Below are 13,907 nucleotides of genomic sequence, written 5' to 3'. Positions count from 1 at the left end.
TGAGGGTAGGAACGTAGATCGACTGGTAAATCGAGAACTTTGCCTTTCGGCTCAGCTCCTTCTTCACCACTATGGACCAGTGCAGAGTTCGCATTACTGCAGACACTGCACCGATCCGCCTGTTGATCTCCCGCCCCCTCCTACAGTCACTCGTGAACAAGACCCCAAGATACTTGAACTCCTCCACTTGGGGCAGGATCTCATCCCCGATCCGGAGAGGGCACTCCATCCTTTTCCGACTGAGGACCATGATCTCTGATTTGGAGGTGCTGATCTTCATCCCAACCGCTTCACACTCAGCTGCGAACCGCTCCAGTGAGAGTTGGAGGTCACGGCTTGATGAAGCCAACAGCACTACATCATCTGCAAAAAGCAGAGATTCAATGCTGAGGTCACCAAACCGAACCCCCTTAACGCTTCAGCTGCGCCTAGAAATTCTGTCCATTAAAATTATGAACAAAATCGGTGACAAAGGGCAGCCTTGGCGGAGTCCAACCCTCACTGGGAACGAATTCGACTTAATTCCGGCAATGCGGCCCAAACTCTGACACCGGTCGTACAGGGACCGAACAGCCCTTACCAAGGGGCTCGGTACCCCGTACTCCCAGAGCACCCCGTACTGGACTCCACGAGGCACACGGTCGAACGCCTTCTCCAGATCCACAAAACACTTGTAGACTGGTTGGGCGAACTCCCATGCACCCTCGAGGACCCTGCCGAGAATGTAGAGCTGGTCCACTGTTCCACAGCCGGGACGAAAACCACACTGCTCCTCCTGAATCTGAGATTCGACTTCTCGACGGACTCTCCTCATGTCTAATTGTGGCCCAAATTTTCCAAATTTTTACTCTCATTCAGTCAATTCCAAATTCAAACTGTTCAGTTTATTCAGGACACCTATTGTGTAATAGATGGCTAATGTGTTTATATTCTTTTAACAACCTGTGCTTGTTTCCCGTTTTGTCTCTCTCGATGTATATATTTACAGATCACAAGGAACACTACTCCAGCGTACCGGACTCCTGAAATGATTGACCTCTACTCTAACTATCCCATCAATGAGAAGCAAGACATCTGGGTTAGACCTCTATTTAACGTACTGATCTTGTGTCCAATTAATTTAGCGTAGCACAATACTGTCAAATGTTGTTGTTCTGATGGTTTAATATTTCCCATGCTGATGGGTGGCAGCACAATGTGCACTGACAATTAGATTGTGGCTTTCACACAAAATCAGAGCTGTGAAAATGTAGAAATTTTACTTGCAAGCAAAGCTGCATCCTGACTTTGAAACCACTAAAGAGTAACCTTCTCTGCAGGCTCTAGGCTGCATCCTCTACCTGTTGTGCTTCAAGCAGCACCCATTCGAAGAAGGTGCCAAGCTGCAGATTGTCAACGGGAAGTACTCCATGCCACAGAACGACTCCAAGTACACGGTCTACCATGAGCTCATACGTAATTACACACTTTCTAGAGTCAATTCTCACATTACTACTGTACTACTACGGGACTACTGTATTCCTGACCCTCCTTTTTTCCTTAGGCTCCATGTTGAAGGTGAACCCTGTGGAGCGGCTCTCCATTACAGAGTTGGTTAACCAGCTTCAGGAAATAGCAGCGGCACGAAACGTCAACCCTAAATCCCCCATAACAGAGGTAGTGACGCTTTTTTCACCCTATTCCTTATTCAAATATTGCATCATGAAATTGTGTGGGTTGGTTTGAAAAAAAAAAAAAAAAGCCCTGGATATTCCTGAATTCATGCACTGTTGTTATAAACCCAAGTGTGGTTACCCTATTAACTCATTCACTCCCAGCCATTTTCATCGGAGCAAGGCCTTTCGCTCCCGGCCGTTTTACTGGATTTTGACTGATTTTGCAAGGCCCACAGAAAATTTGTTCTGTTCTATTGCTAGATAAACATGGTACCCACCAAAAGAAAGATGAGACTCTCTTTGTTAGAGTTGAAGCTAGTTTTATGTACACCTAGCTTGGCTAAAAAGAACATGCAGGAAGTCAATGTAGCTTTTGTGGAGGTTGGTGGTTGCTCTCCCCAGTTGCTGTGAAGCAACCTTATTTATTCAGGGAAAACAATAGGATGGGAGGGGTCAGGAAGACATCATGGGACATTGAGTAGATCACATAAGGGCCACATGGCCCAGAACAAAGGAAAGGCAAACTAGACAGAGGTTATCCTATCTGGGAACTAACTATAAGGAAAGCATAAATGTTAACTGTATGCACAAAAATTTCCCCCCGTTTAACATTTAATGCGTAAGACATCATGCATAGTAACTTCTTCCGAATTTAATACTACACAGTCATAAGTAAGCATTTAGCACAAAACAGTTGGTGAGACTCTTGGAACACTTAAGCATGAGTTAACATCTAATTCAAAATCATCATCTAAATCAGCAACATCAACACATATACCCTTCGCTTTGGTTGCAAGTTGAGAGGACTGTAAAATTAACGTATATATGTTTAATCTTGCTGTACTTTATTTTGAAATGGAAGAAATCAAGGAGGCAAACGAAATCGACCAAAACCTTCATCAAGAAACCAAGGAAAATACCATCTTTCTTCTCTTGAGTGGACCCATCTTTGTTTGGCAGCTGTTGGTCAGTTCTTGTATACAGTTCGTCATGGTCCACCCAGGAACCACATAGACGATGTTTCTCCATCTCACTGGCCAACATTCAGCTCCGCTAGCCACAGTTGAATACTGCCAGCTCCACCACGGCAGTACAGGTTGGATGATGGCTGCCGTCCTGGCCGCCGCAACAACTGTTGCCGTGATGCCGACCCACGTCTTTCTCCGAGGCAGGGCTCTCTCAGGTTGCGCTGGTGGATTGTCTGTGGGGATGAGCAATATTTTGCGGTACCAGTGTTCGTACTGACCAAAGTTTTAAAGCAGGTGGTCCGGCAAAGAATGTCGGTAAACGCTTCCTTCTGCTTTCATTGATGAACTCCTGTCTGGATTTCACTGCCTCGATTCCTGTCCATTTTAAACTTCCCTAGCCGATGCTAGCTGCAAATTCAGGAACTGTTTCTGCATAGATCTAAACTTTTGCATTACAATCACATTTGCATGTTTTGCTAAGAACATTTTTAAAAACAGCATTCTTATTCATAATTGAAAAATTATAAATAAAACCCATTTGCAAAAAGAAAGTAACATGCATTTGGAATTTAACTCCTAAAATTCCCCTTAAAGTTGTTTAACAAACAAACAAAATTCATAATTCATCTTCGTCAGAAAATAATCGCGGTGAAACTAGTTGCAGTTTCATCGACTCTGCTAGATTAGTCTCTACTAATTTGCATTCATCTTTACCAGAAAGTAGTTGCGATGAATCTACTTGCAGTTCCATCGAACCTAGTTCTGTATTATTTTTCTGGCGCTTTTTGCAATTTCTAGCCCAGTGCCCTTTTTGCCCACAAAACCAACACTCATCGTTAAATCCCCTTCTATGACCTTTGACAAAATTTCTCATATTTTTATCTTTTCCTGGAAACCTCTTTCCCCTTGAGTTAAGCCCTCTTTTGTGCGCTTCTTGGAAAAACATTTCAACACTACCTTCTTTCGCAAATAGGTATACACCTGCGTTTTCTTTTTTACAGTGTCTATCAGCATGTATTGCATGTGTTATATATTCTTGTAGAGTTCTGGTTGGATAGCCAATCTGGTGTTTCATGATCCAATCATGAATTCTCTAAGTGCTGTTTGCATGTAGAGCGTTCTTTAATTGTTGCCTATACGGACCAGCATCGTCATTATCCTCCATTAAACCACTGTGCTGTTTAAAAACTTCGGTCATACGAATAACAAACTCCTCAAATGATTCATCATTTCTTTGTATTGTTTGACCAATTACACTATAATCTGCTCTCCTTTTGAATTTGGTTCTCAAACGCTGATTTAATTCAGTAATTCTCCTTGCGAGCTCTCTGTCATTGTGCGCTAAAATATTATCACCTTGCGTGGGAATATAATCACCACGAACATGTCCCCAATCCTTGCCTAAAAGTGTCACATACACTTGTTGAACCTCTACACCGTTCAAATGATTCAGTCAAGTGTTGCAAATCCTCAATACAATGATTCACATTAATTTGAGGTTTTGTGACAACGTCTACCACTTTTTTTTACATCTTCAATCGTGCACGTACGATAAACTAACATTGTGGGATTTCATCCATCAATGCAATTTGGATTTGTAACTTCAATCATTGGAAATGCGTCGCTTACAATAGGATTTCCTCCTATTTCCGGATTCCACTGTAAACTATGTTGCATTTGGCTACGCGTCATAGTGTTACATTGAATTGGAAGCTCTGGAAACAGTTTGGATATTGGAGGACAGACAGGGGTAGAGACATTAGCACAGAGGGGTGTCTCTTGTGCACTAGGTGAGACCTTCCCATTTAGAAATTCCCCCTCCCGCTGCGGAGAAGCAGGAGTTTGATTAGATCTCACAGTCTCATTGTCCCTTTCAAATTTATTGTATGCTATGATACCATTTGTCTTTGTCCGTTTCTTTGCTTCAGAAAGCCACCTGTACGCCTCAGTTAAGCCAAGTTTTTTCTGTCTATCTCTACTGCCACATGCTTTCGCCTTGATGCAATTTATAATAACTTCGATCTCTTCAAAGTCCAGTTTACCATTAAAGTAAAGATACACGATAATATCGGTCACCGATAATTATCGGCCGATAATGGCAATTATGACGTCACACAGATAATTCAGATAATAAAAAAATTCAACCGATAATGCAATCCGATAATTATATACTTGATTTGGCCTCCAAATGTGCGCAACCGAAGAATTCAGCACGCCGCCTCCTCAACCCCTCCCCTCTCTGAAGCCCCTCAGGGAGGAGGGGTTGAGGAGGCGGAGTTACAGGACAAGAAGTAGTTGAATATTATGGCGGCTGTTACTAAAAAAACGACGCTCTCGCCATCTGCGAAATATGTACCATAGAAGTTCCACGAGGCAGAAAGAAAGCGTCCTCATTCAAAACCACTAACCCAGCAGCCATTTAAACCTGCATCACAAAGATTTTTGGAACGAATACGAGGCTGCTGCTAGCGGGAATGCTAAAGCTATTGTAAACACTAAGTTAAACTACAGGGCTTGTGACGATACAGAGTCGGGCTGTTTGGGAATGCAGCCCAAGGCGGGTGGTAAATTCGCATCTAAGGCTAAACACCGGCACGACTGGAGACCGATAGTCGGCAAGTAGCCGTCTTCCGACGGAGCCCGCTGCTCTGGCCGGTCCGGCAGGCCGCCGCCGAGCCCGGTTCCCCGGCTCGGGACCTCCAGCGAACACCCCGGTTTCGTGGTGCGTTCCCCCACGGCGTGCGAGCAGAGCCAGGACCCGAATACGCCGCGGCGAACCGGCCGGGGCGGGCGGATTATTCGGTACGTAGCTGCCGCCGAGACGAGACACGTTTTTTTCGAGCAGAGCCAGGACCCGAATACGCCGCGGCGAACCGGCCGGGGCGGGCGGATTATCCGGTACGAACGTAGCTGCCGCCGAGACGAGACACGTTTTTTTTTTTTTTTTTTTTTACCTAAATGACCCGAGAGCCAAATACCTGGATAAAAAAATAATGCAGTTTATACGACCACCATTCTCCATGAAAAAGTTATGTCCAGTAAGCAAGCTAATCATGACGGCACAGTGGTTAGATGATAATTTAAACATGGAGAAAACGAAGTCAGCCAGTCAATAATGCATTCAGTATGTAAAATGACGAGCGGTCAGATGACTTTGTAATGCTGCCTTTATTTTCGGCTTAACAAAACTCGGGCACAAAACAAAACACACGCGGATGCGAGCTCCAACTCCGTCCAAATAGTACTGCCGTGTAGCAGTTTAGCTGCTGTAAAACAAATGTCGCGAAAGCCGCAAATGTAAACAAAGCGTTGCAGAATGGGTACATGACATCTCGCTCTTTTGAGTTAATCATTTTCACAGTGTGCAACAAAGCATATAACATTAGCAATCACTTTTCAAATTATTTAACTTATTTCTCTGCTCAATTACAGTCACAGTAGATAATCAAATTCTTAAATCAATATTCTGTAGCCACAAATATTATTCAAAATCTTTCCTTCTTCCAAGTTTTTTTTTTTTTTTTTTTTTAGGATTAAGTATAATAATGTATTGCTTAAAACAATGCTGTTAAGATTATTTTCAGCTAGCTATTTTTCTTCCAAGAAATCTGAGAGAAATACACTTGAAGCGATGGCAGATCATTTCACTTATTGCCAATAGATTTACACTTAAAACTGACTAGTTTTAAGGAAGTGTGTTTTGCAGTGTATTAATGTTATATATGTTAGGAATGGCTTACTTTTTGTGCAACTTAGGTATTTACGCTGTAAGTAATTGTTGCCAAAGGTTTACCCTTACACAATGTCAGACAATCTGTCATTATTTAGATGTTTGAATTGACGACTTGTTCATATTTTATGTTGAAAAAAAGAGCAATAAATTATATTTTTGGACAGTAATATTTTCTTTTGTGTATACTTTAAAATTTTACATAAATCTTTTAATAGAATTATCGGCTTGACATTATCGGTTATCGGTTGGAATGAGGAGGAAATTATCGGTTATCGGTATCGGTTGAAAAATGTATTATCGTGCATCACTACATTAAAGTTAAACTTCTTTCGCCATTTCTTTATGTACTTTTCTGAACCTGGGTAATGCGCCTTCATATACACCCAATCATTATGTTCAAACTTTGCTGTTTTATTCCCATTGTTATCAATTTGGTGTAACGCTAACACACTAGCTCCAATTACAAGTGTGTCGAACCCTATGTTTTACACAAGTTTTAACTCAGAAATGAGCATACTAGCAAACGTTTTAGCTAATGAAATTCACGAAGGAACACAGGCTACGTTAGCAACTAAACACATTAGAAGAACACGTGTTAGCAGCTGAGCAACACACACACACACAACCACACATTTTCATTCATAACCCCTATTAGACTAACCGTCGTTCAGGTATTTATTTATGTTCTGAGAGAATCTTGAAAAGGCTTTTATACTCTTGTATAAAACCTAGTAGTTTTTTGAGTAACTTCTCAAGGATAAAATACCAAACCCAACTAAACCCCCTACAAGACAAAAGTCCTAATGAGACCCTCGGAAAGGCTTTTATGCACCAAATAAAACCTAGTAATTTATGAGTAACTTCTCAAGGAATACCAAACCTAGGTTCTGAGAGTTACCGCTCTCAACGATTACACGAACCGTCCTAATTTTTACGAGTTACCGCTCGAAGGAAACCGTTGCAAAACCTATTTTAGTACGCTTTTACGAGTTACCGCTCAAAGGAATTTAAACCTATTTTACACACGCATTCAAGCAACAAAAGCAAAACCTACCTCCTGCTTGTTCTTCTCCTCTACTTCGGCAACGCGTCAATCGTTGGACGCCAACAAACCAGAAAAATCACCTCACCTCAGGAAAAAGTTGAAACTTGATAGTGATTGTTCTTGCAGGCTGGCGTCTAGATATGTTGCGTCCCGGCTCGAAAGGACCAAGAAAATGTTAGAGTTGAAGCTAGGTTTATGTCCACCTAGCTTGGCTAAAAAGAACACGCAGGAAGTCGATGTAGCTTTTGTAGAGGTTGGTGGTTGCTTCTCCCAGTTGCTGTGAAGCAACCTTATTTATTCAGGGGAAAACAATAGGATGGAAGGGGTCAGGAAAGCATCATGGGACATTGAGTAGATCACATGAGGGCCACATGGCCTAGACAGAGGTTATCCTATCTGGGAACTAACTATAAGGAAAGCATAAATGTTAACTGTATGCACAACAATTCCAACACTCTTCTTTCAGCAGAAAAAAAGTAAGTTCAAATCTTTATCCATTCTTTAGAAATCAGCATTAGAAAATAGCTTATTTTGAGCAATTTTCCAATTTCTGATGAAAAAAAAACGGAGAAATTGAGCTTTTTGTGAAAGCATACATTTCAAACATAACTTTGACTATAACACAGCTATTTTTTGCTTTAGTTACATCCCAAACATCTGAATAACGTTTTCCTTTTACAAAATGGCACAAACAACTAGACAAATAGAGCTTTTGATAGCAAAGTAACAATTTATTCACACATAACTAACTGAAGGATGACGCTATTGTGGCCGCGACGGCCGGTTAAACTTTTCCCTCATTGTTGGACCTCAATTGAATCAAAAGCCAGAGATGTCTTTTTTGAAGGTAAAAAAAATATAAATAAAAAAATTTTTAAAAAACGTTAAAGACATGTAAATACGTCTTTGGGACACTGAAACAATTAAAAATAGAACATATTTATACGTTTTTGGGAGCAAATGAGTTCAACACCAGGAAACACAGTTTTTACATTGCAGCAATATAGTGTATGTGCAAACTACGAAGGTCGTTCTCTCAATTTGTGGGTCGGAGTCGTTGAATGTTTCATTTTTACAATTTTCTATTTTATTTGCGTGAGCCACGCTTGTTGGGATATGGGGGGGGGGCTACTATTCATTTTTTGTTTTGTTGCTCTGTGCTTGTTATGTTTGAAATACAATTTTCACTTTTTGAAGCACTTTGAAACACGATTGAGTTATCCAGATGAGCCAGACAGACTACAACGAAAATAAATCACTGCTTGAATCCCAGCCCCTTCATACCTCCTCGGCATGGGGCCTCAGATTCAGCAGTTAAGTCATGATCCTCAGCACAAATCCTGCTACTAATGAGGAAATCCTCTACTCATGTTGTGATTTATGTGAAGCTGATTCCAAGGTCAAGAAGTTGCCATTTTGCAGCCATTATACAGTATTGGCAGTCATATGCTCGTTTTATTTACAGTGCCCTCCATAATTATTGCCCCCCTCTGGTTAACGTGTTTTTTAGCTTCTAATATTTTTTTTTAATTCAAATAATATGGGACCTTAATGGAAAAAAAGAGAAAAATCCAACCTTCAATACAAGTGTATTTATTCAGTGGGGAAAAAAATCCCACATAGTTGAAGCCTGGGACAGTTGAAGCCTGGGACCGTGTGCTTTGGTCAGATGAGACCAAGATTAAGCTTTTTGGCAACAAACACTCTAAGTGGGTCTGGCGTGCCACGAAAGATGCGCATGCTGAAAAGCACCTCATACCCACTGTGAAGTATGGGGGTGGGTCAGTGATGCTGTGGGGCTGTTTCGCTTCCAAAGGCTCTGGGAACCTTGTTAGGGTGCATGGCATCATGAATGCTTTGAAATACCAGGACATTTTAAATCAAAATCTGTTGCCCTCTGCCCGAAAGCTGAAGATGGGTCGTCACTGGGTCTTTCAGCAAGACAACGACCCTAAACATATGGCCAAATCTACACAGAAATGGTTCACCAGACACAAAATCAAGCTCCTCCCATGGCCATCTCAGTCCCCAGACCTTGTTTTGTTGCCAAGAGGGGGTTTTACAAAGTATTAACACCAGGGGTGCTAATAATTATAACACACATTATTTGATGTCAAATAATTATTTCTTTATGTGGGATTTTTTCCCCACTGAATAAATGCACTTGTATTGAAGGTTGGAATTTTCTCTTTTTTTCCATTAAGGTCCCATATTATTTGAATTTAAAAAAATATTAGAAGCTAAAAAACATCTTAACCAGGGGTGCCAATAATTATGGAGGGCACTGTATTGTTGCTGTCAACATGTATATCTTCATAGCAGGGGTTCCTGTTATAAGTTGAAATCAGCAAAACAAATCTACAATAAGGGTGTAACAGTACATGTAATAGTATTGAACCGTTTCAGTACGTGGTGCTCGGTTCGGAACGGACGCGTACCGAACGAGTCTCTGACGTAATATAACATTTATTTTTCGAGGCTGTGAGTCGATCGGGTTACAGTTTCTTTGTGTAGATTATATGTACTCCATCTTCTTTACTATAATGAGGACCAACACGGTAGGACAGTAGGAGTGGGAACCTCAGGGCACCTCACGATACGATACGATTCTCGATACAAGGCTCACGATGACGATTATATCACGATACAGCAATTATTGATATATTGGTCAGAAATTTCATACAGGATATTGTACGATACAACTGTTGAAATGAAAAAAAAAATGTTTCAAAATAGAAAAAAATACTGTTTAAGTCATTTATCAAACAGTGACACCTTTTCAGTGCAACATTGCTGTAAAATATAAATCTACTGCAAATTGTGTACCTGCACATATAGAGGAAACAAACCACAACCACTGATATTTCTTTGAGAGATCATGATGAATGGCACCCTTAATGTCTTTAAAGTTTTAAATCTTTTGAAAAAAAAATTAACAGTGCTGTAGGTGTCGGTCATCAGTCTAGCTGGGAGTGGGGCAATGATAAAATTGGTGGGTCTTTTATTCTTATATGACCTTTGTTGCCAAAAGCATTGGTTTGAGCACTATCTGCTTCAGGATTTGAGATGTCGGACTCAGTCAGTCACATTCTTCCTCACCTTAAAAACAAAAAATATTAGCTACTTAATAGCTTTTGAATTGAAATCCTGATTTTTTTTGTGTTGGAAGTATTTAGTGAATTAAAAAAATATGAATTGAATGTATAGAAATTTAAAAATGCAATAATTACCTATTTCTAATATGTAGGCTACATTAATTATCATGCACATCACCTTATATATCTTGGAAGCTATTCAAGCCATTTTTATGGCCCATTGTATCAAAATGGCAGTAATAACAGTTTGTGTCGTAAACTAGATGGAAAGTGGTTCTAAAAAAATATCAAATAAATCAGTAAATTCATGTTTAGTTGTTTGATTTTCATTTTCATCCAGTTTAGGGTGCTGGTTTATATCATTCAACACCAAATGTCATCAAAATAATACATGTAAATTAAAAAATCAATTACATTGTAAAACTTTCTTACCTCAAGTGATGAAAGGGAAGCAGTGAGGAAATCCAGTGTCCAATTCGTCACAAGCCGCTAGTGAACCTTATTTTTGTTAGACAATTCTTGCATACAGCAAAGTCCTTGTTCACCTTACTTCCTTTCTTGTTGGTGTAAAATGTAAAGTGTGTCCACATGTGTGATTTGTAGCAATATTTTTCTCACTTTTTCCTCCACCGTTCTCACGAAGCTTTTTTTTTTTCCAACCCACTTGAAGCTTCCTCTCTTCTTCTCTAGACGACTTGTGCGCACTTTACCTTCACCGCCACTCTCGAGCGCCCCTAGTGGACCGCCAAGGAATTGCTCAACAAACATTGAGCAGTTTACAGCATCCAATGTCCAATATGTCAAAATAAAAGTATCGATACTTGGCGGGAGCATATCAATAACTGATCGGGTTGCAAAATATCGCGATATATCACTGTATCGAGATATTGTCACACTCTTAACAGTATAACCCAGAAACGTCAACGGCACGGCAACGTGGCCACCGCGAGAACGCAGTGAAACGGCGTAGAGTCAATTAGCCAATCCACACCAGTCACAGTGCGACCGCGTGTTAGATGCGCCCGAGAAGCGGCTCAACGCGACGCACGCGAAAAGAACGGCAGAGTTTATTATTTGACGCGAGACGTAGTCCTCCTGCGTCAATACTACTACCGGTAGCTAGGATCGGGCCGGAAGTCACTCGTGTAAAAATACGGTGGATCCGGTCGATTTTCAAACTAATATGCAATCGTAACCTACTTTTTGAGTCTATCAGATCTCTTGAGTGGTAGATCGGGGCACAGTTGACTTGTCTTTGTTGATTTACTGCTGTCTTCTCTGCTATAATAATAACCCTCACGGCCCTGTGTTCAATACAAAACCCTCCTATCACAACAAAACAAGTGGGAACTAATGTTCACATAGGAACTAAAGTTATACAACATAAAATATACAATGTAAATGAATACTACATCACATTTGTAAAATAGAAACACAAATAATAGCCCATTTAAACCAAATAAATTGAAATGAGCTAAAACACCTGTAATTAAATAATAAGAATAATACACACATCCTGATTACACAACTAAATTTATTATTTCTGTGTGGCGCTTTAACTTGAGAAAATCCACCAATAAAGCTTTTGAAAACCGTTCATAAGGGAAAAAAATGTTTCATTGAGGCATTTCATTTGTAAAATACATGTTAAAATCTTTGTCATTGGGATTGCTTTTCTCTTTAGCATAGGACTTCTTTTTTCTTCTTTCTTTCAGAAAGAAAGCTGACCAATATGCGGGGTCTGAAAGGCACATTGTTGTTGGATTATCTTTAAACCCGCTACTTTTGAGCAGAATTCTAGCTTTGTATAGGCTAGTGTTCCTATTGTTGAAAGCACAACATTGTGTAAGAAACAACTAGCACATTGATATTTTGCATTTTGTTTTCTTACTGTTCCAAAAATGAACCGAACCGTGACCTCAAAACCGAGGTACGTACCGAACCGAGATTTTTGTGTACCGTTACACCCCTAATCTATAATATATAAAAAAAAAACATGGATTAGTATTATGAAGGCCTCAAAACATTCAACCTATTGAAATACTTTTCTTTAAAGTATTATTTAATATTTTACATCTCAACTGTCACAATACTACATTATATAGAAGATGGCAATTTACATGCCTTGAAATGCGAGTTAAGCTTGTTCTATGAAGATTTTCATCTTCCCCCATTAAAATGAATGCAGTGCAGGTTGGAAGCCTTTTTAAATTTGTCCTAGGCTATTGGACGATAATACCTATGTTTTAGTCTGTCATATTTTAGTCATCTCAAAATGTGTTTGTCTTCGTCAAGTTTTTGCTGACGAAATCTCAAGACCAATTTCGTCTAGTCTTCGTAGACGTTTACTAAAAATGTTTTCGTCTGTAAAATAAATTTTTTTTTAAAAATCCATAAATAAATAAATAATGGTTTCCAACTATTTCAAATGAACATTGACAGAAATATTGTAGTGTCTACAAGGACAACGGCAACTTGGTGATAATACCAAGGGCTTGGGTTTTGTCTCAACATTGGAAGGTCAATATAACAGCATAACCTGCATGTACAGATTTTGCTGGGGCCGAGACATTAATAAGACCAAACAGATTGGGTGACTGGGGTCAGGGTTACATTTCTCACGAATATGAACCTTATTAATTGATAGGCTAAATGATCAATGCAAAAATAAATCTGTATTGCCTTGTACTAACTTGCACGTGTATTGGTTCAGGTGGTACACCGTTTGATTCAAACCTTTGTTTTCAAAAACTACTAAAAAAAACATTTAGAAAATTTCCAGAATAAAAGAATGGGTTTAAATTGCAATATTTAAACATAAATTAAATTATGTGAACATTTATAATAGCACAGTTGTTAATAATGTCTTAACTATCCAGGAATGCAAAAAAATTTACATTTGTCTGAAGACCACGCAACATTGCCTGCCTAAATAAACAAATATAACTGAAAAATAATAAATAATAATAAATACATAAAAATTTCCTTCAGGTAAACCACGACTGCTTTTGTCCACAAGCACGGCTAAACGCAACAAAAAATGAAAGTAATTTACCTCAAGTATGCTTAATATATGATTATCTGGAAAAAATTGTCTGCATTGGCTAGAAATAAAAATATTTTTGACTATTGTATGATTATCTGGGAAAAATTGTCTGCATAGGCTAGAAATAAAAATATTTTTGAATAAATAAAAAGATAAAAAAAAGATAATACATTTTAAATAAATGCAAGTCATCTTACGTGCGTTTGAGGAGAAAAAATGGACCTGCACATTGAGCGAATGAAAAAGGGTAAGTTTAAGGTCTGAACTTGATGAAAATAATTCACTTAACAATGATAGGGTTACTGCTATCCTTACAACATATGGGAAGACAATCTAAATGACCTATAGAACTGAACTCATTCAGG

General features: G+C 39.4%; 1 protein-coding gene across 1 annotated transcript in view; it reads left to right on the top strand.

Annotated features, from left to right (window-relative positions):
• The window catches only part of gak (cyclin G associated kinase), an 89,089-nt gene that overhangs the window by 16,671 nt on the left and 58,511 nt on the right, over positions 1–13,907 (top strand). Inside the window, exons 7-9 of the mRNA XM_057830974.1 lie at positions 989–1,078; positions 1,320–1,455; positions 1,544–1,656. Of these exons, the coding sequence (XP_057686957.1) occupies positions 989–1,078; positions 1,320–1,455; positions 1,544–1,656 (339 nt within the window). The remainder of the gene's footprint in view (positions 1–988; positions 1,079–1,319; positions 1,456–1,543; positions 1,657–13,907) is intronic.

The sequence above is a fragment of the Corythoichthys intestinalis genome, chromosome 3 (genome assembly GCF_030265065.1).
Source record: "Corythoichthys intestinalis isolate RoL2023-P3 chromosome 3, ASM3026506v1, whole genome shotgun sequence".
NCBI lineage: Eukaryota > Metazoa > Chordata > Actinopteri > Syngnathiformes > Syngnathidae > Corythoichthys > Corythoichthys intestinalis.
The sequence above is the reverse complement of the archived record's forward strand: the minus strand, read 5'-3'. Positions and strand labels throughout refer to the sequence as shown.